Source organism: Cygnus olor, chromosome 27 (genome assembly GCF_009769625.2).
Source record: "Cygnus olor isolate bCygOlo1 chromosome 27, bCygOlo1.pri.v2, whole genome shotgun sequence".
NCBI lineage: Eukaryota > Metazoa > Chordata > Aves > Anseriformes > Anatidae > Cygnus > Cygnus olor.
Window position 1 is genome coordinate 3,473,674 of NC_049195.1, and position 26,469 is coordinate 3,500,142.

A 26,469-nucleotide genomic window follows, 5' to 3' on the forward strand; every position below is an offset into this window, starting at 1 on the left:
CAATTAGCTGATGGGTCAGGCCAACAGGGTTCTTGTAATGGGGTTACACCAGCCTGGCAACCTAACATTAGTGGGGTTCCCCAGGGCTCCATTTTAGGGCCAGTCCTCTCAATGTTTGCAGAAATGACTTGAATGAAGGACTCGATGTTTTTTTGATCACGTTTGACACCTCGCCAGCCGGGGTGCCCCCAAAGTGGCACCCGAGCGGGGCCACAGGAACTGCTACCCCATGCTGGGAGCTCCCCGTGCTGCTGCTTTCACCTGTTCTCACCAAGAGTTCATGCAGGCGCAGTTTTTTTTCTGCGCTGTGATCGTCTCCGTGCTTCTTTCATCTCCGTGCCAAAGCAGGGGGCTCAAGCGCACCCTGTAGGGTGCCCCCAAGCCCACCAAACACCTCGGTTATCTACGCACAGATGTGCTGCTTGTCGAGCAGGCAGCACAAGCAGCAGCAGGCGTGATTTATATCTCTTTTTACGTTTTATTTTTCTCTCTCTTTTTTACAAGTCCCCTGGCTTGACGCGGTCCCAGCTGCAAGGTCACTTGGGCGTGTTTGCAGTGCCCCTCGCCAGCCTTCCATCCCCACCCCGTCCTCCTCCTCAACAATATTCTGCTTTTAACATTCCTCCCAGCTGGGCGCCGTGGTATAACGGAGATATAAAACTGCCAGCGCCCGAAGGATGGAGAAGGGGCTGCGGGGGGGGGGGACGGGTGGGGGGCGCCTGGGGTCCCTGGGTTTCTTCGTCCAGAAGAGGAGGAGGAGGAGGAGGAGGCTGAGGGGAGACCTCCTGGAGGTCTACACCTTCCTCCCGAGGGGAGAGGTGCTGAGCTCCCCGGTAAGCAGCGATAGGACCCGAGGGAAGGGGGTGGATAGCAGGAAAAGGGCCGGCCCCGAGGGCGGGGGCAGCAGAGCAGCGGCGCCCAGCCGCGGAGCACCAGAAGCGCTCGGGTCCCTCTCTGGGACACATGCTCTGATTTTATTTTATTTTTTTTTTTTTGGGGTGGTCCTTTGGGGGCCCCGAGAGGCGGCTTCGAGGATTTTTATTTTTTTTTTATACATATATATATATATATTTTTTTTTTGAGGGATGTTCGGCGAAGCTGCCCTCCGATGGTTCCTAACCCGCTCCGCTCCGCGCAGGATGCGCTCGGCGCTGCGCCCCTCGTCCCGCCGGGGCTGCCTCCCCCTGCTGCTGGCGGTGTGTGGGGTCTGGGGGGGTCCCGGGGGGGGGGGGAGGGCTCGGGGGGATTTAAGGGGATTTGGGGGGTGGTCCTGGGCCCCTCGGATCTGCCTCCGTGGCATGCCCGGGCTTGCCGCGCCGTCGAGGGGCACGATCCTACAGGGCTTGGGAATAGGGGAAAAAAGGGCGGGGGGGTGGGGGTGGGGGGAGAGATGGGAGGCGATTGGGGTCGTTTTGGGGGCTGGGGGAGGTTGGTTTGTATAGAGGGGGGGTGGTGTGAATGGGGGTTCCCTCGGGTGTAGGGGCTGGGGGCTCCCCTGGGGGTGGGGGTGATGGGGGAAGAGTAAAGGATCGGGGGTTCCCTTTAGCAGGGGGGGGTCGGGGGGGGGTCAGGGGTAGGGGTTCAGCCGGGGCAGAGGCTGTGGGGGGAGTTGGGGTTACTGGGGGTTTACCCGGTCTGGGGGCTGGGGGGGGGGAGCAGAGGCTATGGGGGGGTCCGCTGGCCAAGGGGCTATGTGGGGAGCAGGGGCTGTGGGGGGGGGGTCCCACAATCTAGGGGTTATGGGGGCTCACCTGGCCCCCATAGGAGGGGAGCAGGAGGATCTGCCACCTCTGGTTTTGGGGTTTGAGGGGAACGGGGGCACGTGGGGCTGAGGCTGTGGGGCACAGAGCTGGGATGGGACATGCCAGGGCTGGGGGGCTGCGGGCTGGCGGGCGACTTGGGGCTGGAGGCTTGTCCCATGGGGGAGGGATCCCGATGGCGAGCGCTGCCCGCGCTGGAGGGGATTTCCACAAGCTTCACTTCCAAGCCCTGTGTGCCGTCGGCGTCGGGATCTCGCGGTCGCCGGGGACGTTCAGTAGCATCGGGGTCCACCAGGGACGCTCGGGGCTGACATGCTCAAAGCGTGCCCGAGCCCTCCTTTAGGACAGGAACGCCCAGCTGCGCACATCATATTTCTTGGTGAATTGGGGTGTTGCTCGAGCTCCGAAATACCTAAGGTCTTGCCTCACGTGGTGGCTGTTCACGTGCCACAGTGATCGGCGCTGCCATAACAGCATCCAGGAGCGTCAGCTTTGCCTACATTCCCTTCTCTAAATCATTTACGGGAATTAGGTGGGGCAGGTGATATTTCCCTGCATCTCCCAGTGCTCAGACTTGCCTGGTAAAGTCGAGCCTTACCAAACCCAGCACCTACGGGCCAGGTTTTAACAGCTTTTTTTTTTTTTTTTTTTCTATTACTTAAAAATAAGTTAAAAAACAAAAAGAGGAGGGGGGACCGATGGGGACGGTAGCCTCACATGATAATCATACGATCCTGCAGCTACGGTTCCTTCCTCTGGTCACCAATGCCTGTTGCATCATGCCTGGACCTGGGCCACGGGTGCCCGAGGAGGAGCGCTCAGGATTTGCAGGAGCTCAAACTCCGCTTGCGTAAAGCCCGGAGGGGAAAGCCCCTGGCCACGGCCGCTGGTGCGCGGGGACTTAGGGCCTCCCTTCCCCAGACCGAGAGCTGGCGCACCTATAAGACCTCTTCGGAGGTCTGCTGAGGGTTGGGAGTACAGCACGAGGTCTGTTTTCTGCCGTGATGGCCCATTCCCTTCCTTGGGATCGCTTTTGGGGAAAAACAGAACCCAAGGAAAAGACAAGGACCGGGGCTTCCCAGCGCTTTGCTCCCGACCTCCCCTTTTAGTGGCTATCGGGATTCCTGCCTGGCAATTCCTTTGCCCTGGGGCAACTTTGCTTTCCCTGGATGTTTACTGGGGGTGAGAACAACCCCTGAACACGTTGCCTCTGGCCCCAGGGGCTTTGCGGGGCCGATGGGTTAGAGACCTGCCCAGTGCGCTGCCCTGCTGGGGGAAGGTGCTGGGGGCTGATAGCCTTATCGTGTACGCGGGCAAGCTCTGGTTCGTGAAAAGCGATGAAATCCTGCGCCTTAGGGGCCTTTCCCAACGGCAGATAGTGTTACGTTGCAGCCTGGCAGAGTTTGAATGGGGAAAGGAGGGTTTTTTTTTTCCCTGTGAGGACAAGCAGCGGGCCGGGCTGTGCAGTCCCTATCCCTAAAAACTTCCAAGGCTGGGCTGGGTGAAGCCCTGGGGACTGCAGAGGGTGAATCGCTCGTGGCTGGAAGGTAGAAGCAAACTTACATGGGATAGGAAAAGACTTCATAAACTTCCAAACCCTCCCAGCTCGAGCAGGCAGCGGTGGAAGACGCGGACCTGTACGTGAAGCGTGCTGGAGCCTGTGCTCGTGCTCCCTGTAGGGACATTTATCCCCGGGTGCATTTTGCATTTCTCCAATTTCCCATTTTACCACCGGGATCACGGCGTGCCCAGTCTGGGATCCCAGCCCTGTTACTTTTATTCCCTCTGATATTCTTTTCAACCCTCCTCGAGCAGCCGGGGAGGCGGCAAGTTGAAAAGCTCGAGGGCCGGCTCCTCGAAGCCGGGCAGCGCTCAGCCTTTGGAGCAGCACTTTCGGGGGCACCAGGGCTTGGTTCCTCTGGGCCAGGCATGGAGGTGACATGGGGACCCGTCCTCTTGGCCTAGCTGAGCTGTGTCATCCTGCACTGAGCACAGCCGGGCTCACTTGGTGCTCACACAATGCTCACGCCCTTCCTTGCGCCGAGCGAGGAATGCGAGGAGGAAGAGAAGGGGAGAAGGGGGGGGACCGGCTCCTTCGGAGGCGGCAGTGACTCATCACCGTATTGTTTTAGCCTTTCAAGGCTGCTTCTGACTCCTGGAAGAAATATGTGCTTAACAGGCAGGTTTCCAGCTCCGAGGATAGGAGGGGAAGGGCAAGGTTCCTCTGGGGGCTGCCCGCGCCACGCGCGCCCCTGCGCCATGAGGGCGCAAGGTGCACCCCCCTGGGGACCTCAAACCCCTGCTGGGCGAGCGCTGCCCCTGCCAAACATCGTCCCACGGGGCTCAGCAGGCACAGAAGGAGCTGAGCCAGTGGAAAAGTGGCGGTGAGCAGGCAGAGGTGGGGCTGCCAGCTTCCCGACCCGCCGCACAGTAAAGGCACGGTGCGGCAACGGTGGAACCGAGCAGCCCGGGCGCACGGCTGCCTTCCCCCCCGCCTCTGCTCTCCCTCTTCTTCTTCCTCCCCGTGTGGCACTGTGCTTTTTTCTCTCATACCGTTGGCTCACGTGCTGAGAAATTGGGGAAGGAAAGGAGGCGTGATGTGATCCTAAGGAAATAATCTCTTGAAGTACTTGCGCCAGGGGGCTCAGCCGCCGGGTCCAGCAGCTCTGGGCCGTCCCAGTGCCGTGCTCCTGCTTTGCACCATGGCCTTGGGGTGGGTTTTAACCTTTTTAAAATTATTTTTTCCTTTAACAGAAGGCTGTTTTGTCAACGGCTGCCGCAGTGGAGGTTAGGAGGGACAGGGTGGATCTCTTGGAGCTAAGCAGGAAAGGGGAAGACTTTTACCAGGTCCAGGACAGCGGTTGGTTTTGCAGGATGTGCCCCGCAGGTAAGATGGCCTCAAACATCCCAAAAAAACATCACGGCACACGACTCTGGCAGCAGAACCAGCTCTTGCTGCAAGGACATCCCCACCCCGTGCTGTACAACCACTGATAAGCCCTTTCTTCCTCCTCCTCTCCCCCCATCCACCCCTTTTTGCAGGCACCTACGTGGCGGAGCACTGTAAAGAGCAAAACGGCTCCAGCACGTGTTTGCCGTGCGAAGCAGACGGGTACGTCGAATACCCCAGTCACTTCAGCAGGTGCCTGCGCTGCTGGACGTGTAGGGAAGGTAGGAGCTGGTGTGCAGGAGGACGATGCAGGTCGACAGCATGGCTTTGGCTGACCGCAGAGCTCTGTGTTTAGAGCACAGACCCATCCGCAGCATCCCCGAGGAGAGGCCTCACACTGCGGGTGCTGCAGGAGCAGGCTGCGCCCCGACCCGGCGTGGAGGCTCGTGCCAGCCCTGCGTCTCCGTTCGGTGCGGCATCCCCTCGGTGCAAAGCTGGGATGCGAGGACCATGAGGATCTGGGCTCACGTAGTGCCCGTAGGCTGCTGGCGGGGCTTTTAAAGCATTGCTTTGGCACGTGGGCACGGCGAGGTGCGGGGTGGGGAAGGGTAAAGCAGCGCCCTGGTCTTCCCCGGGTCTGCGCGTCCTTTGCTGCATTAGGGAGCGGGGCAGAGAGCCCCAGCAGCAGGGTCAAGCCCTGTGGCTTCTCTCCACAGACCAGGTGGAGCTGAGTCCTTGCAGTGCCACCAGGAACACGCAGTGCATCTGCAAGAACGGCACCTTCTGCTCCCCCGACCACCCCTGCGAGATGTGCCAGAAGTGCCAGTCCCGGTGAGCTGGGGGTCCTGGGGGGGGGGTCTCAAGGTGCTGCGGGGAGCCCCAGCCTCTGAGCCTGCTCCCTCTCCCCTTTTCCAGGTGCCCCAGCGGGCAAGTGAAGATAGCTCCGTGCACGCCGCACAGCGACCTCCTTTGCGGCCCCCCCACGGGCTCCTTCTCCGGCTCCTACAGTAAGTTTGGCGCGGCTGGAGGGACGGGGGCGAGGGCTGGAGGTGTGGGAGCTGCCGCCTCAACGTGCCCTGTGTTACCAGTGATCATCATCGTCATCATCGTGGCGGTGGCCGTGGTCCTGCTGCTGGTCTTGCTGTGGAAGTGCTGCTGCAGGCACCCCGCTGCAGGTGAGGGGGGACCCGGGGTGCTGACCCCAAATGGGGGCTCTGGGTGGGAAGAGGGACGTCCCCTGGGGCTGACGGCTCTGCTTTTCCTTCCAGGGGACAGCAGAGACCTGGGCAGAAAGTCTGGCAACGTGGTGGTGAGTCGTGATGGGGGCTCCGCTCCCTCCTTGCTTTGCTTGCAGCCCCCCCCGGGAAGGCTGGGGGAGCGTGCAGGGGGCTGTGGCCAAGCAGAGCGGGGGTCTCCTGCGCCCCCCCCCGGGGCTGGTATCACCGCCCCAGTTGGGAGCAGGGGTCTCCAGCTCGGCAGCTTTGTGTTTCTCTCCCCCCAGCACTACCTGGTGCTGCAGCTGACCCGGCGCTGGCGGGGTGGGCTGGGGACGCGGGACAACATCCGCAACGAGCACCTCTCCCGGGACCAGGAGCAGGGGCTGCTCCCTGCCGTGGGGGCTCCCAGCGCCCCAGGGCTGGAGGTAGGGCACCGTGCCCCCGTGCTCCCCCCTGCTCAGCCGAGGTCTGGGCCTTTCCTTTACCTTGACCACGCTCATCAGCTCCAGGGCTTCCAGGGCAGGACCAAGGTGTCCGTCTTATCCTCATTCTGTGTCCGAAATCTCCTGTTCTAACACCCGACTCTAAGCAAACCTTTTCATTCCCTGCCCTGGACCCATGAGCCTGCCCTCCCCTGCTTTGGGCTGCTGCGACCCCAATGCTGTGAGGTGATGGGTGTCCTGGGGGTGTGTGGCCATCTCTTGCCCCAAAAGCCCCCCGAAAAAGGGAGAGGGTCCCCAAACCCCCTGTTAATGGGACCTGGGAACGCTTGCTGGGTGCTGTAGGATGTTCTCTTTTCAGGAGGTGGTAGCAATGACCTCGGATCCCAGTGTGAAAACCCAAAAGATTCTGGTTCCAGTGCCAGGAGAAGACCCTGTTATCCGTAAGTGCTGGGGCCCAGGGGTGTGCTGAGCGTGTGGGCTCTCTGGGATAATCCCTGCTGGCCCCAACATCCGTGCTCTTCCACGTCCCCTGAGCTTTTCCCCTTCTGGTTCCAGTTCTGCGTCGCTCTTTTCACGTCTTTGCCCGAGACGTGCCCTTCAAGGACTGGAAGAGATACGGCCGAGCCCTCGACCTGCTGGAGAACGACCTCGCTCTGGCGGAGATGAACGACAAATACTCGCAGGAGCCCTTCTTCCAGATGCTCAACATGTGGCAGAACAAGCAAGGGATGAGCGCCTCCGTGAACACGCTGCTGGAGGCCCTGCACCGCATCGACCTGGGGGGCATAGCAGAGGACATCTCCTCCAAGCTGGTGCAGCAGGGCTCCTTCCAGTACCAAGTGAGCTAAGCAGCACCTTCCCACATGGGAACACGAATACCTTGAAGAACAGTTCCTTTTTTTACCTTTTTATCGTGGCTTACAGCCCTTGAAGCCCTTGTACAGCTGAGCCTGGAGGAGCTGATCCTCCCGTGAAGTTCAAGCCCCGTGGCCTCCTCTGCCAGACCTAGGCTCTCGGTGCTTCCTCATGAAACCCAAGCTGGTGCCTTCATTTCACTCAATCAATGCAATGAGCCAAAAACTATTGCAAGCTGCCTTTGGGATTGTCTCGCGGGGAAGCACTGGTACTCTATGGACCTCGTGAGGCTTGGTGCCAAGCAGCATCTTTGCACGGTGAAGGCATCCTCTTGTTTTTAACTGGATCATCCTTTCCTGGGCTTTTTTTTTCTCTCTTGTTTTGGTGGGATTCCTGGCATCTGCAACGACTTCTGCTGGCAGAACATCTCAGAGGTGGCCAGCCTGCTTAATGCTGTATGCTTGGTGGGCCAGCAGCAGTTGAGTTCTTGGGTTATTCCTTAAAAGCTTTTTTACTGTGCTGCATTTTTAGGTAGTAACAGTTCTGCTTGTTGTTAGAAAATCCAACACTGGACTCAAGGGGAGGGCTGGGAGCCATTTGCTGGCTCTGTGATCGCCAGGGAAAAAAAAAAAAAGGGTTGATGGAGGGAGCAGGATGGAAAACAGCAAATTACCAGCTTGAGAAACCCTCCTCTCTCCTCCGTGACCGTGGTCAGGGCGCTTGGTTCCCCTTCCCCTGGCTCTTGGGGTTTGCTGTCCCCATCCACCTCGAGAGGCGACCGCGCTGAGCATCCTCCATCCCTCCCCAGGGACAAACACGTAGCTCAGGGACAATGTGGCTGGAAACCTGCAGGGTTTGAGCTGGCTTAAACATGCTGCAGCCCAGCCGCCGGGGACCTGCCCGGGCGCAGGGGCAGCGCCAGCTCCTCTGCACCCCCCCCACTCCGTCCTCCCCCCACACCAATTTGCCAACAACTTTTTAAGAAAAAAAAACACAAATCCCACCTCAAAAATACAAGCAGAACATTTGTATTTATGTATTTATTAGTAATTGTAAACGTGTTCATATATTAACTTAAAAGTTAATATAAAAATAGTATTGTTTTTTTTTTTTAACTATGCATGATTGTGTGTTTTTGTACAGAGCTCTGGCCCAGCCAGCACATCACTTCCAGTTTTTTACAGGTGTATTTTATGAAGAAGGAATAAACTTTGTTTAAAAAAAAAAAATCCTCCGGTTTCCTCATCTCTTTTCTTTGCTGCAATGCTGCTGCTGCTCCATTTCGGGATTCAGCGGGCACCAAAGGAGCAGAGATGCCCTTTGTGGGACCAGGACATCCCGGGGCTCTGCCACGTGGCATCCTGCTGGGAACAGTCCCCATGTCCCCAGCAGCGATGGTGGTGCCACTCGAAGTCCTCAGCAGCAAACCTGGCCTCTGCTTTTCCACCCTGACCACCGGCAGGAGCAGGAGGCTGAAATTTGGGTCCGCGGCGCAGGCAGGGGCGGCGCGCTGCCGTAGCTGCGGTGCAAATCCATGCGGTGCTGGGCGAGGAGGTGCTGGGTGAGGAAGGGGCTCTGCTCGCCCCAAAAACCAACCCAGAGCTGCCCGCCAGCCTCCAAGTTCCCCGCGAGGCTTTATCCGTGTGCAGGTGGTTTCTCGAGGCAAGTGGCTGAAAGCAGGAGCTGCCGGGATGGGGAAGGGGGCGGCAGCAGGGCGCTTTGCTCCGGGGGTCCCAGCACGGCAGCTCCAGGCCGGGCACCTCCCGCAGGACCCCACGTGCAGGATTGGTGCTGGACAAGCGAGCACCCGCTTTAAAAAGGGAACAAAACTCATCCTACCTGCTGCAAAGCGCGATAGCGCAGAGCGTGCGCCCGCTGCATCCGCTCCCGTGCTCCTATGCCCGGGGCTGGGGACGAGCATCCAAAAGGAGCAGCTACAAAAAAGCCAGCGGGGACGAGAGCAGCACCCAGGGGTGTCACTTTGTCCTCCCTGCTGTCCCCTGCTGGGATGGGAGCAGAGGCTTGGGTCCACCCAAGGGTGCCACCGGGCATCCGCTGTGCAATTTTGGGCACCTACAGCGACGCAGGTGGAGCAGGCGAGGTCAGTCCGATGCGAAGCCCCTGCTCCTCCTGGTTTTGGGGTGTTTGGGTGGGTTTTTTTTTTTTTTGATGTTGGATCCTGCGATGCTCCTCCGCCAGCTGCTTCCTCCCAAACACACAGGGACCACGCCGGGCTTTTAAAATACCATTTATTACAATGGAGCCTTCCAGGCTCCGAGCCCAAGCCGAAGGGCCCGGGGGTGGTTTCTGGGGGTGGGTTTTGGTGTTGTGTTTTGTTTTTTTTTTTGCGGTATTTTTTGCTTTAAATTTTCTTTAAAAAATAAAATAGAAGTCTGCTCTCTGCGCTGCTGCGGGCCAAGCTCCCGTGGGGAGATGCAGGGAGGAGAGGGCTCCTTTTCCCCATAGCTCCCCGCACGGGGACAGCCCCCCCGTGGGAATGGGGCGGGGGACACCTTGTGGGATCAGCCCAGATGCAGCCCAGAGCGGTTTGGGGATCCTGTGGGATCAGCCCTGGTGCAGCCCAGAGGGGTTTGGGGTCGGGGTCCCACCTCGCCCCACTGCAAGTCCAAGGGGCGGCGAGGCGGCGTCCCCCAAAACCACCCCGACCCCGCAGCTTCTGCTTAAAAACTAAAGTGGAACAGGGACGGGTTTCTTCTTCTTCCTCATGCGGTTGATGTTCAAAAGAAAGGAAAAAAAAAAAGAAAAGAAAAACCCAAGACAACCCTTGTGCTCCTGTAAACGTGGGTTTCTCCTGCTGCTCCGGGCCAGTCCTGCGGCGCTGGCGCTGCGGCGTGGGGGCGCCCCGCTCCGTCTCCCCGGGGTGCCAGCTGGGGGCACCCGCCTGGCGCTGGGGCAGGTCATCCCACCCTTCATCCCCCTCCTCTTCCTCCTCCCCATCCGTCTCCTGGAGCCAGGGCAAGGACGGGCTTTCAAACCACAGCCGAGGAGGAGGAGGAGGAGGAGGAGGAAGAGGAGGCTGTGGCTGCCGACGACGAAGGAGAGGAGGAAGGGGAGGAGGAGGCGTTCCAGAAGAGCCACCGCCTCTTGGGCTGCCGTTTGAGGTGGAGGTAGTCTTCCTTCTCCCGCTCCTTCCTCGCCCGCTGGTAGTGATCCTCCTCCTTCAGGTACCACACCGGCGGCCAGCGGTGCTTCTCGAAGTACTCCTGGTTCTCTGCGGGGACACGGGGGTCAGCCCTGTGCCATGGGGGGGGACGGGACGGGGACCCCACGGACCCCACCAACGCTCACCTCCCGACATGGCCTTCATGTCGCGGGGGAACTTGCGGCAGACGTTGTTGTAGTTGGTGCAGATGTGGTGCAGGCACCAGTCGGCGAGCTGGTAGGCGCAGTGGAACTGGAGACGGAGCACGCGTCACCAAAGCGCACGGATTTACCCCGTTCCCCCCCACCTTGGCATTAAGGATCAGCCCCTCTCTGCCGAAGCAGTGCCACCCCGGAGCTGCCACCCGCACCTCTTCCACCACGAGCTCCCGTCCGTGTCACCCTACCTGTGCCAGCTCCAGGAACACGAGCACGTCCCCATCGATGTCCACCATCATCTGCGCCGCCTCCATCAGGCCGGTGACGGTGTACTGCTCTGTGGGACACACGGCGGGGGTCAGAGCACAGCCGTAAACCCCTGGGATGTCCCCGAGCTCCTGGGGGTGACAGCGACTCACCGGTGAGAGCCACCAAGTGGGGCAGGCAGAGGCGGTTGGCCAGGATGATGAGCTTCATGTCGTCGAGGTCGGGGCTGGAGCTGAACTGCCCGGTGTAGAGGTACTCCAGCACGGCCCGCATGCAGCTCTTGCTGGTGTAAGGAAGCGCCACCTGCGAGCCGCACACCGGCCGTCACCCCACGGCTGTCCCCGAGCCTCCCCACACCAGGGGAAATCCTCGGGGCCTTCCTCACCTCGTTGGTGGAGCTCTCCACGAAGGGGCCGCCGAACATCGCGGCCATCCAGTCGCAGCTGGAGATGAGCAGGGGCTTGTGGGCACTGATAGCACCATCATCCAGCACGAAGGTGACATCTGCCAACAAGGAGAAGGAAAAGTCCCTGTCACCCCCAGCTTGGTCAGCCCCACGGCAAAACACCTCTCCCCAGAGGGAACGGGAGGAAAAATAACGAAATTAATCTTGAGGGCAAGGTACAGGATGTGCCAGACCAGGCTTGTTTGTTTTCCAGCATCCTCCGCCAGCTCGGAGGAACTCAGGAAGGGCTCCGGCAGCCGGAGCACCGCGCACGGCTCTGGCCGGGGGTTTTCCCATGACGCGTTTAAAAGTAAAGGGCAAAAATCCTGGCGTTGAATGCTTTGCTGAACTTCTGCAGATTGAGCTCTTGGGAATGCCAGGAAGGACAATGGGGACAGCTGTCCCCTCCTCTGCTCTCTCCTGGGCAAGGGCTTCTCCCCAAGGATCATACATCCCCTCACCGTGATGTCTTGACCACAGCAAGGTCCCTCTGCATGAACCCAGCCCGGCCAGAGGGAGGCTGGGATGTTTGCACCCCCAGGATGTTGTTTGCACCCCCGGGATGTCACCAGGAAGCCACCAATGCCACCCTGCAGCATCACGGCACAGCCCAGTGCCATCATGCTGGGTGGAAAGCCGTGGCTGGGGAGACCCTACCAGGGGCACAGTGCTCCTCGTGAATCCAGTGACATGCCAAAAATCTGGGCCCAGGAGGAAAGGAAATCCCAGAAACACCAAGCCTGAAGGTGATTGTATCCCAAAACCCCGGGGAAGGCGAGCACCTGGTGCTCCACAGCACGGGCGTGGGGCAGAGCCCCCCGCGAGGGTGACGGGGTGCAGACGGAGTCGTACCCGAAAAAGTCCCCTTGGCCAGGCATTCCTTCACCCGGTTGGTCCTCCGGACGTGGAAGGCTTTGGTGATCTCCTGGTTCATGAACGCCTCGTTGTTGAGGATGTTGGCCACCATCATGCGGAGGTCGAACACCTCGAGGAGCTCGGCGATGTGCGCGATGTGCATCAGGTCCCGCTCCTTCTCGTCCAGCTCCCCGGTGTACAGGTACTTCAGCACGGCCCGGAAAGGACCCGGCTGGATGGAAGCGTCCATCTTCACCACCACCATCAGCTTGGACTTGTAGGTCAGCGGGTCTTCCGCCATCTCCTCCTGGATGCTGATGAAGGCCCGGCTCCACGAGGAGAGGTCCCGGCCCCGCTTCAGCCCGCGCTCCCCATTCTCGTAGCGCTTCCCCCGCAGGATCCCGTCACTGGTGGAGGCTCTAAGGCACGGTTTGCGCTGGCTGGAGCCGGCCTCCTCGGCGCTCTCGCAGATATCAAAGCTGGCGGCCCGGAGGAGGAAATCCCGCCCGTGGTGCCTCTCCTCTTGGTGCAGCATCCGCTCGGCCGCCGCGGTGACGGCGACCCCGAAGCCGTGCCCCGCGGCGCTCTGCTGGTCCTCCTCGCTCAGGTCCATGAGGAACAGGTCGTAGAACTTGGAGGAGGAGGTGGAGAGGTAGATCTTGTGTGCGTAGATTTTGATCTTCTCTTGCAGCACCAGGATGACGTCCGCGCACAGGGGGTCCTCCAGGAGGTGGGCCGGGCGCTCCTCGTTGTTAGACGGGGGGTCCGGCACCACGATGATGGGCGGAGGGGGCTTGGGGGGCAGGAAGGGGGCTTGGAGCAGGGGCCGCTGGACGTTGCGGAGGTGGGACTTCCAGAACTGCAGGTGGCGGCGGGAGATGAGGGCGGCGCGGATGGCATTGTCGAAGACGTCCTTGATGCCGAACTGGGCCACCACGCTCGTCTCGTAGTAGGGGATCCCCAGCTCCTTGGCGACCTCCCTCCCCTTCTCCGGGGGAAGGATCTCGTTGGGTTTGATGGGCCTGGAAAAGAGGGGAAGATAACCGAGAGATCTCTCCAGTTGCGTGGTCATGGAGAAAGCCCTGGGGGCCACGGGCACCGCTGGGGCTGGTGGTCCCACCTGGCCAAGGGGCGCCGTGCCCGGTTGACGGCCTCCAGGTCGGCGTAGCGCAGGTCGAGCTGGCAGCCCACCAGGATGACGGGGGCGCGGGGACAGAAGTGCTTGATCTCCGGGTACCACATGGTCTTCACGTGGTGCAGGGAGTTGGGGTTCGCGATGGAGAAGCACAAAACCACCACGTCGGACCTGCGAGGAGGAGGAGGAGGAGAAGGAGGAGAGGGTCACGGCGGAGCCAGCCCTGGCGCCTTTCACCCTCCTCGCCACGGCTCTGCCCATGCCCTACCTGCCATAGGCGAAGCGCCTGTCTTTGTGGTGGTCACCGAAGGTGTCCCAGAGCCGCAAGGACACGCTAACATCATCTACCACATCCCGTGAGCGCTCCAGCACCTGCAGGAAGAGAAACACCCTGAGCCCTGCAGCGACGCCAAAGCGCTCCGCCGAGAGGACAGCATCCACAGGGGGAGAAAATCCCACCAAAAAAAAAAAACACAACAAAACCAAACCCATCCCAACGGGGTCCCCACGCCCTGGGGCAGCCCTCACCTCCTGGCACACGCGGTACTGGTCGATGGCCCACACCGTGGGCACGTGGGTGGCGAGGAGCTGGTACTGGGTGAGCGTGGCGTTGCAGGCGCGGGCACAGATGAGCCGGGTCTTGCCCACCGCGTTGTCCCCGACCACGACGCACTTGATAGTTTCTACGTTTGGCCTCTCATAATCCATGTCAGAATCCATTAATTGGGACCTGCGGGGGGGAACGGGCTCAGCTAATGCAGACGGGATAACGAAGGGGACGAGGCACCGACGGGGGGATGCCGATGCTTGCGGCTGCCAGCCCCTCGCAGCCCCGTGGGAGCTCGGCGAGCGAGCGGAGCCGCGGCGAGCGCCGGCAGGCAGCTGCCCTCCCCTCCCTGCACGCGCTCCTGCCCTTCCCCTTTAAAATTTAATGTTCCCGTGGCAGCGTGCGTTGCTCTGCCGCGCGTCAGACACATGCCCTGCGTTGCGTTCGCCCCCCCCCCCCCCCCCTCCTCTCCGTCTCTCCGGCCCTGGCTCATGCTTGTTCATGTGAGATGAGGCTTTTTTTTTTTTTTTTCCTCCTCTCCCTTCTTCCCTTTTCTCCCTCTCCGGCGTTCGCAAGCGAAGCTTCCAGATGGGAGCACGCACACCAACACCGCCAGCCTCTCCTGCTGCCTCTCAGCACCGGCCTCTGCCCCCAGCACCATCCTGCCCCCCTTTTTTTTCCCCCCAGCTTGCTCCCAGGGGAGCTCTTTGGTCCTGAGCAGCAAAGCACAAGAGACTCCTGACGTCTGCAGGAGCTGGGCAGGCTCCCAGCATCACCGCCCTCCCAGGACCAGGTGCAACCTGAAACCTCCCCGGAGGGAGCTTGGAGCTCTGGGTGCTGCGAAGGAGGTGCGAAGCACCCCTACCCTGCGGGCACGCACGGCCAGGAGCAGCACCCTTTGCCCGCCCCGAGCCCCAGGGCAGGCCAGAGTCTAAATTAACCAGAATTAACTCATCACAGCGTTCAAGCTCAGGATCGAGGAGACTTCCAGGTGGGAGATCGAAGGATGGGGAGAGAAAGTAAAAAAACAACACCTAATTGCTCTGAACTTTGCAAAGCAGCGGCTCTCTTCCCCCTTGTCACCCCCTCCTGGCACGGGCCTCCCGAGCTGCTATAATAAACCACGAGCGCAAAGGCTCAGCGAGCTAAAATACCCGGTAACGATGGCAACCGCGCCCCGCGCGCGGGGACCACGGACGCAGCTCCCAGGGGAGCAGCGTGGCAAGGACTTTCCAATGTTAGCACCTCCCTTCCGCACGCAAGCTCGGGAGCACACCTGGCCCCACGAGCCTGCGGGACGCGGCACACGAGCGGGTGCAGCACCGCGCAGGATCGGGCCCCGAGCCCCGCGGGCGAGCGGAGGCGATGGCAGGGTGGCACCGAGCCACATCGCTTTGGGTGCCAGCCCTTAGCCGCCGGCCGGTCCCAAGGCAAAAACTTCTCCAAATGCTCGTTGCCACGAGCCACATCCTTTCCACCCTCTGGGGAATGGTGTTGATTTTCTTGCGGTCTGCATGGCATGGCAAAAAGGAGGCAGGGCAGCTCGCCTCCTGCCCCAAAAGCCCCAGGAGATGTGTTCCCATCTCCTGCACCACAAATCCCTGGTCCCCAGCTCCTCCCGGGCATCGGTTTTTGCTCCTCTGTAGGTTCAGGAGGTCCCGGGGGGTTGTTGGTGCCCGGAGAGCTTTGCAGTGATTATTTTTAGGGCTCATAATTCAGCCGAGCTCGTTCAAGCGGTGTGGGGGGGGGAAGGCACGTGGGGATGACAACTGCGGTCGGCCTCGGAGCTCCAACATTTTGGATACCTGCCCCCTGCCGTGGGCTCAGCCCAGGGGATTCAGGACCCTGCTTGGAAAGCCCGGTGCCCCCAAGGGAATTCAGGGCTAAATCCTGCCCAGATCAGTGCCTGCAGCGAGGAGAAGGGAGGGAGGGAGACGGGGCCAGCAGCCGGCACGAGATGCGGGCTCCGAATAAAGCAGAAGCACGCTGGGGAACTTGGGCAGCCCTGCGGGGGTGGCTCACAGCCCCCCAACCACATCGCCCCGGGAGGGTGCTGAGCCTTTTTGCAGGACCAATGTCAGCAGCAAGATGCCACCACCTCGGGGGCCCCCCCCCGGCCCCTGCTCGGCCTCTCCGGAGAGCAAGAAGGGAGGCTGGATGCCGACACATCAGGGCTGCCCCTAGCAAAAGCCCTTCCCTATAGGGCAGGGATGCTCCGGCCGGGCCCCCCACCCCAAAACGCATCCCCCCCCCCGGGAGGAGAACCCAAAATTGCTCTTTGCAGCCCGCGGTTGCCACGGCAACTGCACCATCACCCCGGGAGCCGTCGCTTAGCAACTCCCAGGCTAAAAATCCTCCATCCCGGCCTCGCCAGGGGAGGAGAGCCCCCGGCACGGGGTGGGGGACGTGCCCCGGAACGGCGGCAGTGCGCGGAAATACCCCGGGAGCCCCCCGGGGATGGGGAGCGAGCAGGGCCCAGGGGGCCGCACAGGCCATGGCCGGGAGTGGGGGCATTGGGGGAGGTTCTGGGGTGTTGCAAAGGGGCTGGGGGCGCTCGGAGCACCCGGGATGGGGCTTGGGGGGCATTGCAAAAGGGGTCGGGGGGGGGGGAGCTCGGAGCAGCAGGATGGGGGTGGGGGGTATTGCAAAAAGGGCTGGGGAGCAGCGGGGTTGGGGAGCAGGGGTATTGCACGGGGGCCGGAGGGCACCGGGGGAGGTTTTGGAGCGTTGTAAAGGGGCCGGGGGCGCTCGGAGCACCCGGGGTGGGGGCGCGGGGGCATCGCAAAGGGGCCGTGCCCTCGCTGTGCCCCCCTGTCCGGGGCGGGGGGGGGGGGGGGGGGCAGGATGCGCGGAGCGGGGCGGGGCGGGGCGGGGGGGGGGGGCTCGGTACTTACACCAACACAGACGAAGCGGCGGCTCCCAGGGGCCGGGGCCGGGCTCGCCCCTCCGGACATGGTCAGGGCGCAAGTTGCGCGCTTGGGCTGTGCGCGCCCCCGCGCTGCGCTGCGCGCTTTAGGGCCCATGGCGGCACGGCGGCCGCCCGGCTCTCCGCATCCGCGGCCCCGCTGCGCCGCGCCGCGCACGAGCCCTTGCGCGCAACCCCCGCGCCGCGCCGCGCACGAGCCCTTGCGCGCAACCCCCGCGCTGCGCGGAGCGCTGCGCGCTGCGGTCGGGGCCGCGCCGCCGTTCATTCACAAAAACAAGCCGCCCCGCCGAGGCCACGCCCCCTGCCCCCCCCCCCCGCAGCCTCCCATTGGCTGAGAGGGAGCCGGGGGGGGGGGGGGGGAGAGGAGGGGGGCCTCGGAGTGGGGTCCCATCCTGCTGCTGAGCCCCCGCCAGGCAAAGAGCACATGGGACCCCCACCTGTCACCCATCCTGCACCTGCGTGGGGTCCCATCCTGACCCTAAACCCCCCGCCTTGGGGTCCCATCCTGTCCCTAAGACCCCCTGTGGGGTCCATCCTGCCCCTAAGCCCCCTTCCATGGGGCCCCATCCTGCCCTTAACCCCTCCATGGGGCCCCATCCTGCCCCAAACACCTCCATGGGGCCCCATCCTGCCCCTAAACCCTCCATGAGGTCCCATCCTGCCCCAAATACCTCCATGGGCCCTATCCTGCTCCTAACCCCCCCCCCTTCATGAGGCCTCATCCTGCCCCAACCCCCTCCATGGGACCCTATCCTGCCCCTAAGCCCCCCTCCATGGGGTCCCATCCTGCCCTTAACCCCTCCATGGGGCCCCATCCTGCCCCAACACCCCTCATGGGGCTCCAACCTGCCCCAAACCTCTCCATGGGACCCCATCCTGCCCCTAAGTCCCCTTCCATGGGGTCCCAACCTGCCCATAAGCCCCCCCCCCCCCCCCCCGGGGTCCCATCCTGCCCCCATCATCTCTTGCACCCTCCCCCTGCATCTCCCCTCCATCCTCCCCCTGCTCCTTGCGGCCCCCCCAGCACCTCTCCCTGCCCCCCGGGCACACGCGCACCCCTTTCTCTGATCCCCTTTCCCCCTCCCCTTGTTGCACTGGGATCGGGGCACCAGGATTTGGGGAACACACGGGGTCTGCAGAGGGGAACCCCTCAGCGGCACTGGGGCAGAAGCGCGGTGCCTTGGCACCCCCCAGAGCCCCCCTAGAAACCCCCTGCTCCCCAATTCCAGGCCTCATCCCACACCACTGCCTTCCTAACCCCCCACCCACCCCCCCCCCACACTTCACCGCCCCCTCTTCGCCCCCAGCCCCCGGGGTGCCCCCAGCCCCAAATCTGCGGGGCGGAATAAAACCAAAACTCCAGAGTCATCTTTGCAGCGGGGCTGCCGGGAAGGCTGGCGGTGCCCTGACCCCGTATATCCGCATCATGTGATGCCTCGCCATCCTCTCCGGAGCCTTTCGGCTGCCTTTTTCCACCCCCCACCCCCCCCACCCCCACCCCCCAGCCCCGTTATTCCACTTGCGTTGGGCCAAGGCCGGCCGGGCACGGAAATCCCTGCGCCCACCTCGCACCTTCGCCGCCGTCCGCCCCCCCCCCCCCCCACCCCAACCCAACGGCGTCGCCTCACCCAACTCGCAGCACGGCGGGGAGCTCCCTCTCCATAGCAGAAAGGAGACGGGGTGGCTTTTTGGGGGAAGGGGGGGCCCTTCGCAGTCTTTTTTTCGGGGCATGGGCGAGCCGAGCTCTTTCTATTCCCCCCCCACACCCCACCCCACCCCGGCACGCCGCTCTTCGCCTCCCTTCTCCTTCGAGTGGCTCACGGGGAAGGCGCCCGGCGAGCTCGTTTGCCACGCCGCCCGAGTTGGTTTATTTGCTCCGTCGGAGCAGGTGCTTTAATTGTGGCAGAAAAAAAAAAATTAATAAATAAATTCTTGGCTTTATGGGCAGCCCCGTTCCCGAAGGAAACCCCCCCCCCCCACACTTTTTTCCCTTTTTTCCCTCCCTCCTTCCCTTTTATGCGAAACAAAAGCACGATTGTGGCTGCCGGGCGAAACAGCCGGCTGCTCGCACAGCCTCCCAGGTCCTGGCCTCTCTCCTGGCAGGAGGCTGCGCTGGGAGGCACCGGGGAAGGGGATGGGGACGGCGGCTCGGAGCCCCCCCCTCTCCGCTGCGGACCCCCAAGGAGGGCAGGGAGCAGGACCCCGCGGCTAGGGGATGTTTCCCGTGGTGGCTCGGGGATGTTTCCTGTGGCTAGGGGATGTTATTTTGTGGCTAGGGGATGTTTTTTTGTGGCTAGGTGGATGTTTCTCCTGGCTCACACCACTCCCAGGTGGGGTGGAAGGACCCCAGCTCGCTGCTCTCGGCACCCCATCGCTGCCCCCATCTGCTCTCCCCCCTCGCTGCTGCTGCAATTAAAACTTCTCCCATTTAAGCCCCTCGAACCTGCCCCAGAGGGCTCCCACCTGCCTGGCTTCCTTATCACCCCCTGCTCCCAAACAGCTCCAGACCCCCAGGCTGGGGCTCCCCGGAGCTCGGCCCCCCAGGACAAGCACCAATTTCCCCATTCCCACCCCAAAGCATCCTCCTCCCTCTTCTTCCCCCACCCCAGCAGGGAAGGGAGAAGCTCTCGGGGTGCCGGAGACACAAGCAGATGTTGCTCCAGGCTGCAAGCTCTCCCTGACTGTGGGGTTCACCAACGGGGCCCTTTCCAGCACCCAGCCCTCCTGGTGCTCCTGGAGCTGGGGGGCAGCACCCCGGCTCGCACCTTCGCTCCCTGATCTTTCAGGGACCCCAAACCCTCTGCCCTTTGCTCCTCAGAGCAGCCAGCAGATGCTCCGCCACCTCTGCAGCCTCCCCGTGCCCTTCCCCAGCTCCCCACCGCCAGCACGAGGGACACCGGGAGCCGGGGGGACATCGAGGGGACCCCCAGCCCCCGTCCTGAGCCGTGCTGTGAGTTATCCACCCTCGGTGCCCTGGGGCACGGGGACGTCACGGTGCCAAGGAAGCAAGGAGCAAAGTCCCCGGAGGAAAGGAGCGGGGAGAGCGCGGCGCCCGGCCCCGCTGGAGGCCGCGGGTACTTACAGGCTGCGAGCCACGGCGGTCATCTTCCCGGCGGGGCTGCTTTTCCCCTGGGCGGCCATCTCTTCCTCTCGGCAGCCTCTGAAAGGAAGGGGACAGGCTGTGAGGATGCCCCAAAGGTGCCTTCACCCCCTAAAGCCACCCACGTCCTCCTGCCCGCTGTCACCCCCTACCCCGAGGACAGAAACCTGGTGGTGACCTGGAAAGGAGGAGGACGCCGCAGGGGGACGTGGTCTCATCCAGAGCAGCCGTGCCCGATGTCCCTCCATCCCAGTGCCCTCCCCGTGCTGCCACCTTCACCACGCACCCCACCATGGGGGATATCCTCCCCGGCCCTCCTACCCGGCTCAGCGGTGCCCATGCCCGCCAGGCTGGAGCAGGATGTGGCCGCTGAGCGATGCCGTGCCGGCACCACAGCGCTGGAGGCTGGGGCTGAGCCTCCCGCGGAGGCCGGGCAGAGTCCGGGGCAGAGGCGGGGTGATCCTGAGCTCTGCTCCTGGCAAAGGCAGCGGGCACGCGAGGAGCCGGGAACATTGCTCCGGGGCTCCCCGTGCTGCTGGCTCCTTCCCAGCAAGAGCCCAGGGTGGGCACCCCGAGCATCCACGTGGACCCCCCCAGCACCACCAGCACCCAGCTGAGCCCCTCGCTGGCCAAAGAAAGGTCTAAAACAAGCAAAAGGACATTTTTGCTCCTTTCCTCCCCTGTCCCACCAGCACAAAGGGGCTCATCTCCAAGCCAGGAGACTGGGGGGGCTTGGAAAGCTCGGGGTTCCCTGGAAATTCCCTGTGCCCACCCGCCTGGATCCCATCTGCCAGCCCCAAAATGCTGCGGGTGGTAGCTCATCCTGCCCCAAACCAGGGCTTTGTCGCTCGGTTTATAAATATTTAAACCCAGGAGGAGCCACACGCTCCAGGAAAACACAAAGTGACCTACACAAAAAATATCCCCCCTTGCATCTGGGGCTCTCCAGGCACGTTTTTTGCGACCAGAAACCAAAACCAGGGCAAAATCCAAGATCCCGTGCGGGATTTTTCCATCCCGCAGCCGGGAGGACGCCCGTCCTGCCTGTCCTGCTGCCTCCCCCCGCAAATTTCTGGGCTCTCGGGGCATTTTCGGGCCCGGCTCCTCACGCAGCGTTCGCAGCTTCACCCGGCATTAAGCGCTGCCGACGCCTCATGCAAAAGCTGTGAAGAGCTTCTATTTGGGGAAAGTTCCCCTTGTAACGGCGCATCCTGTGGCTTCTGCTTCCCTTTCCCCCCGGTGCTCTTGCAAAAATAGGCTGGCGACATTGCCAGCGATGCTGGGCTCTTCCTCGGAACAGGAAAATGATCCCCCCCAGCAAGCAGCCCCCGGGAATTAATTCTCCAGACCCATCCAGGGCTGCTTCTGCAGTTTGGGGGGAAGGAGGACAGCGTAAAGGGCCAAAATGTGACCCCCCTGGTCGCGTCCCTGGCTCTGGCTGCAGCAGCACGTGGTGGTTGCGCTGTGCCGGACATCCCAGCTGCACCCCGGGCACGGAGCGTGACTTGGGGGCTGCATATCATGGGGAGGGGGCTGCGTAACCCCGCGTTAAAAACCATCACAAAATCAAAGAAGAAGGAGCCTGTTTCTAAGCAACTGTCTCCAGCAGGGATGGCGACCATAGGAAGAGGAAAAAGCAACGGGTAGGAAGCATTGGGAAAAACTTCTGGGGTCCCAGAGACCCCCGGCAGGACTGCAGAGAGTGGTGGTACCTAACCCTAACCCTAACCCTAACCCTAACCCTAACCCTAACCCTAACCCTATTCCTAACCCTAACCCCAACCTTAACCCTAACCCCAACCTTAACCCTAAACCTGACCCCAACCTTAACCCTAACCCTGACCCTAACCCTAACCCACCCCCATGTTGCAAACCGTCCGCGCTCCCCACAGCCCCCCCAACCCTTTGCATCCTCCCCAAGAACGGGGAAAAAACCCTCGGCCTGGCCAAACCCCATTGCTGCTATGGGATCCAGCCCTGGCAAAAGCTTAGCAAAGGCAGGACGGACGGACAGACGGACAGACAGACGGACAGACGGCGGTTACCTGCGGGCGGGCGGGCGCTGGTGGCTGTGCCCCGGCTCTCCCGGCTGCTAGCTGGCCCGGCGCAGGTAGGGACCATTTTTATACTCTCGCCCATGTGATCCGAACAAATGCCCTAGGGATGAGTTTTTGCACTGACACAACGCGAGGGGCCGGGACTAAAAACCTGTTGAGCCACAATCCCGCTCCGCCGACAGGAATTTTCCACTCGGGGCCGCCGCTCCGGGCGCACCGGCGCACGGCACACGCCAGGACCTGTGCTCACCCAGCTCCCTGAGAGCAAACCAGAAAGAAAAGTGCAAAATTTCCCATTTCCCCCACTATTTCCAGAGAGAAAAATGTGCAAATTTTCCCATTTTCCCAACATTTTCCATAAGCTTTCAGGCTCGTTCCTATATTTCCACGTCAGAGCTGGAGTACGCAGGTGGAGAGGTGCATGGAGGGATGTTAAGACCAATTGATTAGACCTAAATTCTGCAAACCACATGTTATTTCTCCAAAGAAAACCCATCCAGGGGGAGAAAGGTGGGGAAATCCCCCTAAAATCTCCCTGCAGCCTCAGGAATGGCACTGGTGTGCGAGTGCAAGGGGACATTTGGGAGCACTGGGGGCCCCACTGGGATGCTCTCGGAGCACATCGGCGGTGCTGGTGGCACGGTGCTGGCCAGAGGGAAGGTGGATACCGGGCTGGGATGAGGCCGAGGGACCACGATGGGAATGGAAAGGAGAGGGCGAGCTTCAGAGAAGCGCCCGTGAGTCAATGGGAACCCAGGGGCCAGGGAAACGGCCACGGGCCACGGAAAGGAGAGGCGGCGGAGGGGTGACTCAGTGCGCCCAGGCGGTGAGTCAATGGGAAAGCAGGGAGCTGCTGGGCAGCAGGAGGGCTTCAAAAGGGGCAGGAGGCACCTGGGGGGCTTGGGAGCCATCCAGAAGCACTCAGGCTGATCCCCCCCGTGGGATCGGAGCTCCTTGCACGGTGACTGCTGTGTGCGGGTGCCGATTTAGGGGGGGGGGGGCACGCTGCTGCTCCTCGCGTGCACGGCGGTTTTTTTTTTTTGCTGTGCAGGTGTTGCCTCACCTCCTGCTCGAGATGCTGCTGTGCCCCGGGCGCCTCTGCTGCTGTCACCCGGGCCTGGCTCACGCCAGCGCTATGTTCTCACAGGAGGCTCGCTCTGCCTCGTGTTAGCAGCGGGGATTTCATGCCCGATCTTGTGGCCAAAGCTCCGTGACATTGCCGGGTCACTGAGCCCAAAGCAATGCTGCTGCCTCCGTGCAACTCAGGTGCTCTGCAAGCCGTGGGATTAACCCGTGCCCCAGCTGGGAGGCTTGTCCCAGGGGGGTTTAAAGCTTTGCAGGCTGCCCCTGCTCAGCCCCAGGTGCTGTGGGGCTGGTGGAGCTTTGGGGTCAGCCCTGCCAAGGGGCTGGGCAGCGGGGCTGGGGCTCTGCCAGGCTCTGGCCGCTCCGGGAGCGGGGACACGGCGGCGCGAGGAGGGGTAGGTAGGGCCAAAAACGGGGGGCTTGCTGCATGCTGGGGGTGCTGGGCTGCTTTCCCTCTTGCCTAGCAGCCTGTGGGGGTGTAGCTGTAAGGGCTCTGTATCCCCCTGTTAGCATGGGGGGAGCAGTAAATTGGGGTCACCCGGAGGTACCCTGCAAAATAAGGGTGCTGAGCGCCTGGGTGGGTTAACGGCAGCACCCGTCTGGTCCAGGGTGCCCACGGTGAGCTGTCCCAGCACTGCTGGGCTGGGGGCTGCCTGCTCTGAAAGCTCTAGGAGCGAGCCCCTGGGGATTGGGGAGCTGGGAATGGCCTGGGGGGGTTCCCATCATGTGCACATGTACCCCCAAACCGGGTTTAGGGAGGCTTGGGGGCATCCTGGAGCTGTGCTGGGGGCTCAGGGCTCCCCAGGAAAACTCCGTTAGCTGATTAAATCTGTCCGAGCCCCCAGGGGCAGAGCAGTTAAACTTATCTGGGGAAGGGTTAAGCCAGTTTAGTGTCACTCGATCGTCTGTTGATGCACAGGTTAATCCGCTCTAAGTGCGTCCACGCTGGGGATTTGGACCCATTTAAGTAGTTTGTGTCCCCTGCATGTTTGCACGCCTTAAAATTTAAGGTCTGGCCTGTGTTCCCCTTCGTTTTGGGCTGCGGAGATTGGTGAAAGAGGAGGAAAAAAAGCGAAGGGGAGAGCCACGTGTGGCTGAATCTGAAACGGGGATATTTATAGATGCCCTGCCCAGCTGGCCTCAATCCCATGCAGGTCCCTGGGCATGGGGGGGGCAGCTGGGTCCCCCCCAGCCCTGGCTCACTCGTGGGGCTGGGATCAGCCCACCCTGAGTCAGAGCAGAGCCTGCACCTCCCTCAGCCCAGCTCCTCATTAAGCTGCTGCCCTAGGGCTTTCCCACGAGCATCACCCAGCCGGGAGCTCAGGGCAGGGTTTGTTTTGTCGCTGGCATCCCTAAAGGGCTGTAATCACAATTAGGGCCTCCTGTGAGGCATGGGGCATCCACGCGCCTTCCTGCGAGGGTGCAGTGCCCAAGGGAAGGAGGGCAGAAAGGGGAGAACACCTGGCTGCTGGTGACACCTCCGTGGCCCTGGTTCCCACGCAAAGTCCCCGGGGAGCGTGGGTGGCAGCTCCAGAGGAGGCCACACCTGAGGGTTTCTCAACGCTTTTGCTGCTGTCGGCGTTTAAAAAGTGATGCTCGGTGGCATCCCCCAGCTCCGGGAGCTGGGAAGGGTCCTTAACCCGGGGAGCTGAGCCTGAAATTCAAGAAAGGGTCTTTAAAATGGAGCCTGAAATTTGAGGGACGAGCAGCCCCCGGGTGGGTCGCAGCACCCCAGGGATGTGGGTGCGAGGTGGTTGCAGGGGGCTGGGGCTCTGCTGGGTGCTCGTCAGCACCCCTGGGACCCGCAGAGCTGCTGGAGCTGCTGCACGGCTCCGCGCCTGCCTTGTGACTGCCGAGTGCGGGCTCTCAATGTAGGTCAAATGCAAAACTCGGCTCCCAAAATAGCCGAGCTGCTCCGGGGAGGGCTGCGGCTCGGGTGCAGTCACAAGGTGCCTGCTGTGGCTGGCGGGGCTGTGCCAGGTGGGTGTGCGGTGCTGCAAACGCACCCGGCGTGCACGCACGGGGCCGCACGGCTCCAAGGTCACCCCCCTGCGAGCCGGGCATGCCACAGCCACCCCGCCACCCTCCCCCAAAATGCCCCAGGTGGGGCTGTTGGAAAGGGGTTTTTGGTGGGGTGGGTGCCCAGGTGCTGGGGATGGGGTGCAGAGGGGGGTGGCCCTGTCCCCAAGCCTCGTGTCTCGCAAAACCCGTGGTGAGGGTGCTGCTGGCTCATGTTCCGGGGAAAACATCAATTTTGGGGGTTGGTGCAGGGATGGGGACGTGGTTCTGCTCCCTGCTGCAGCCCTGCAAGGGGCCATGGGTTGGCCACGCACTGGGAAAACGAGCGGGCAGCCCCTACAAGGGGAGATAAGAGGCACAACAAGGGGAGATAAGAGGCACGGTGTGGTTAGGGCACGGCAGGAGGTGCAGCAGAACGGGGAGAGGATGTGGTTTTGTTTCCTTTTATTCTGCGTGCCACGGAGGGAAATATCTGGAAAACGGGCTTCCTGCACCACCAGGGCCGAGGGAATTCCCCTGGCCACCGAGGGTCTGCCAAACCCTCTGCTTCCTACTCCACTGATGGACAGCGAACATCAGGTTTGGGTCAGGATCTGACTGCAGAAATGCATTTTTTTTATGCAAATCTCAGGTGCTTGAGGGGTCTTGGTGGGTGTGCAACGAGCCCTTTATTGCACGAGCCCCTTATTGCACAGAAGGGCCTTTGCCTGTGCAGCGCAAAAACCTTTGCGTGAGCATTAGGGCAAAGCTCTCGGGGCCTTTCTCCAGTGAGAAACGTGGTTAATTAATGAAAAATAAATGTGGTTAATTAATGAAAAGCACTACAGGTAAAGCGAGACCGTGAAATCCCACAGCTCTGCGTGGGGCTGGGTGAAGCAGGCAGGCTGTGGGTGGCACGGGTTAATGTTAAACCAGCACCTCCAGGAAGCCCACAGCCCGCCCGGGGAACTCCAGAGCTCGCAAACAATTCCTGGTTTTAGCAGAATTCATCCTGACCGTGGGCACTTGGGGGGAAATCCTGGTTTGGAGATGCTTTTTGTGCTAAAAACCCAAAGTTAGGTGAGCCCCGTTGGGCTGGGGGCTCAGCACTGTCTGTGCTGGGGGCAGAAAATTGCCTTCTTTCCCCCAAAACCCTTCGTTTTGGGCATCCCACGTGTCACTTGGCTCCTGACACAGGGGCTGTGGCTTTCCAAGTGCTTCCCTGCAGTTTTTGCAGCCCTTCTCCCCGCCCCAAGCCAGTTTCCTTTTATTAAAAGCCTTTTCGTCTTTAATATTAAATAGCAGATGATGATTTCCTACCTGTGTCTTAGCTTTGTCAAGCATGAAAGGCTTTGGGAGACGAATGGATTTGGTCTGCTGGAAATATTTGTATTGTAGTTGTCATCTCCCCCCGAGTAACCGAAGTGGCAGCGGGGCCGCAGCAAGTGCAGGCAGCGCTCGGCCTCCTTGGGCTTCCCAGGAAAAAAGAAAAAAACAACAACAACCAAACAAAAAAAACAGCCAAAAGTCACTGGTTGGACCTGGTGCCTGCCTTAAATACTGTGTTTTG

The 26,469-nt window shown here is 61.6% G+C and overlaps 3 protein-coding genes across 16 annotated transcripts in view; 2 read left to right on the plus strand and 1 right to left on the minus strand.

Annotated features, from left to right (window-relative positions):
• Positions 1-832: 832 nt before the first annotated feature.
• Positions 833-8,394, plus strand: LOC121060515 (tumor necrosis factor receptor superfamily member 10B-like). 5 transcript variants are annotated; one of them, XM_040538408.1, is made up of 10 exons: positions 833-1,196; positions 4,515-4,647; positions 4,803-4,931; positions 5,367-5,481; positions 5,566-5,657; positions 5,739-5,825; positions 5,919-5,959; positions 6,152-6,292; positions 6,669-6,750; positions 6,866-8,394. In XM_040538408.1, the coding sequence occupies exons 1-10, from the start codon at positions 1,086-1,088 to the stop codon at positions 7,156-7,158; spliced, it is 1,224 nt and encodes a 407-aa protein (XP_040394342.1). In that variant the 5' UTR covers positions 833-1,085; the 3' UTR covers positions 7,159-8,394. The 5 variants fall into 5 exon arrangements, with proteins under 5 accessions (XP_040394342.1, XP_040394338.1, XP_040394339.1 ...); XM_040538407.1 differs by having other exon boundaries at positions 896-1,196; positions 6,672-6,750; XM_040538405.1 differs by having other exon boundaries at positions 894-1,196; positions 5,919-6,292.
• RHOBTB2 (Rho related BTB domain containing 2) lies at positions 7,539-26,468 on the minus strand. 8 transcript variants are annotated; one of them, XM_040538396.1, is made up of 11 exons: positions 26,220-26,382; positions 19,744-19,821; positions 13,717-13,918; positions 13,457-13,560; positions 13,174-13,359; positions 12,051-13,075; positions 11,139-11,257; positions 10,906-11,056; positions 10,735-10,823; positions 10,475-10,580; positions 7,539-10,397 (listed from the first exon to the last, which is right to left on the minus strand). In XM_040538396.1, the coding sequence occupies exons 2-11, from the start codon at positions 19,800-19,802 to the stop codon at positions 10,156-10,158; spliced, it is 2,283 nt and encodes a 760-aa protein (XP_040394330.1). In that variant the 5' UTR covers positions 19,803-19,821; positions 26,220-26,382; the 3' UTR covers positions 7,539-10,155. The 8 variants fall into 8 exon arrangements, with proteins under 8 accessions (XP_040394330.1, XP_040394328.1, XP_040394329.1 ...); XM_040538394.1 differs by lacking the exon at positions 26,220-26,382 and adding an exon at positions 21,807-22,071; XM_040538395.1 differs by lacking the exon at positions 26,220-26,382 and adding an exon at positions 20,083-20,169.
• PEBP4 (phosphatidylethanolamine binding protein 4) overlaps positions 22,937-26,469 on the plus strand; it is a 63,374-nt gene continuing 59,841 nt past the window's right edge. The window contains exon 1 of one of the 3 annotated variants that reach the window (XM_040538413.1): positions 22,937-23,084. The gene's annotated coding sequence lies outside the window, so the exon portion shown is untranslated. Of the gene's footprint in view, positions 23,085-23,168; positions 23,297-24,824; positions 24,882-26,469 lie in introns of those variants that run through there. The other 2 variants (XM_040538414.1, XM_040538415.1) reach the window with 2 other exon arrangements.

What these genes read in the sequence shown, in the direction of transcription:
- RHOBTB2 (XM_040538393.1), bottom strand. Translation starts at nt 19,802, where the DNA reads ATGGCCGCCCAGGGGAAAAGCAGCCCCGCCGGGAAGATGACCGCCGTG. An exon ending in GCACGGCGCCCCTTGGCCAG is followed by an intron (nt 13,076 to 13,173) that starts GTGGGACCACCA and finishes CCTCTTTTCCAG; the next exon opens with GCCCATCAAACCCAACGAGA. An exon ending in CATGAAGGCCATGTCGGGAG is followed by an intron (nt 10,398 to 10,474) that starts GTGAGCGTTGGT and finishes GTGTCCCCGCAG; the next exon opens with AGAACCAGGAGTACTTCGAG.
- LOC121060515 (XM_040538404.1), top strand. Translation starts at nt 1,086, where the DNA reads ATGTTCGGCGAAGCTGCCCTCCGATGGTTCCTAACCCGCTCCGCTCCG. An exon ending in TTGCAGGATGTGCCCCGCAG is followed by an intron (nt 4,648 to 4,802) that starts GTAAGATGGCCT and finishes CCCTTTTTGCAG; the next exon opens with GCACCTACGTGGCGGAGCAC. An exon ending in TGCCAGAAGTGCCAGTCCCG is followed by an intron (nt 5,482 to 5,565) that starts GTGAGCTGGGGG and finishes CCCCTTTTCCAG; the next exon opens with GTGCCCCAGCGGGCAAGTGA.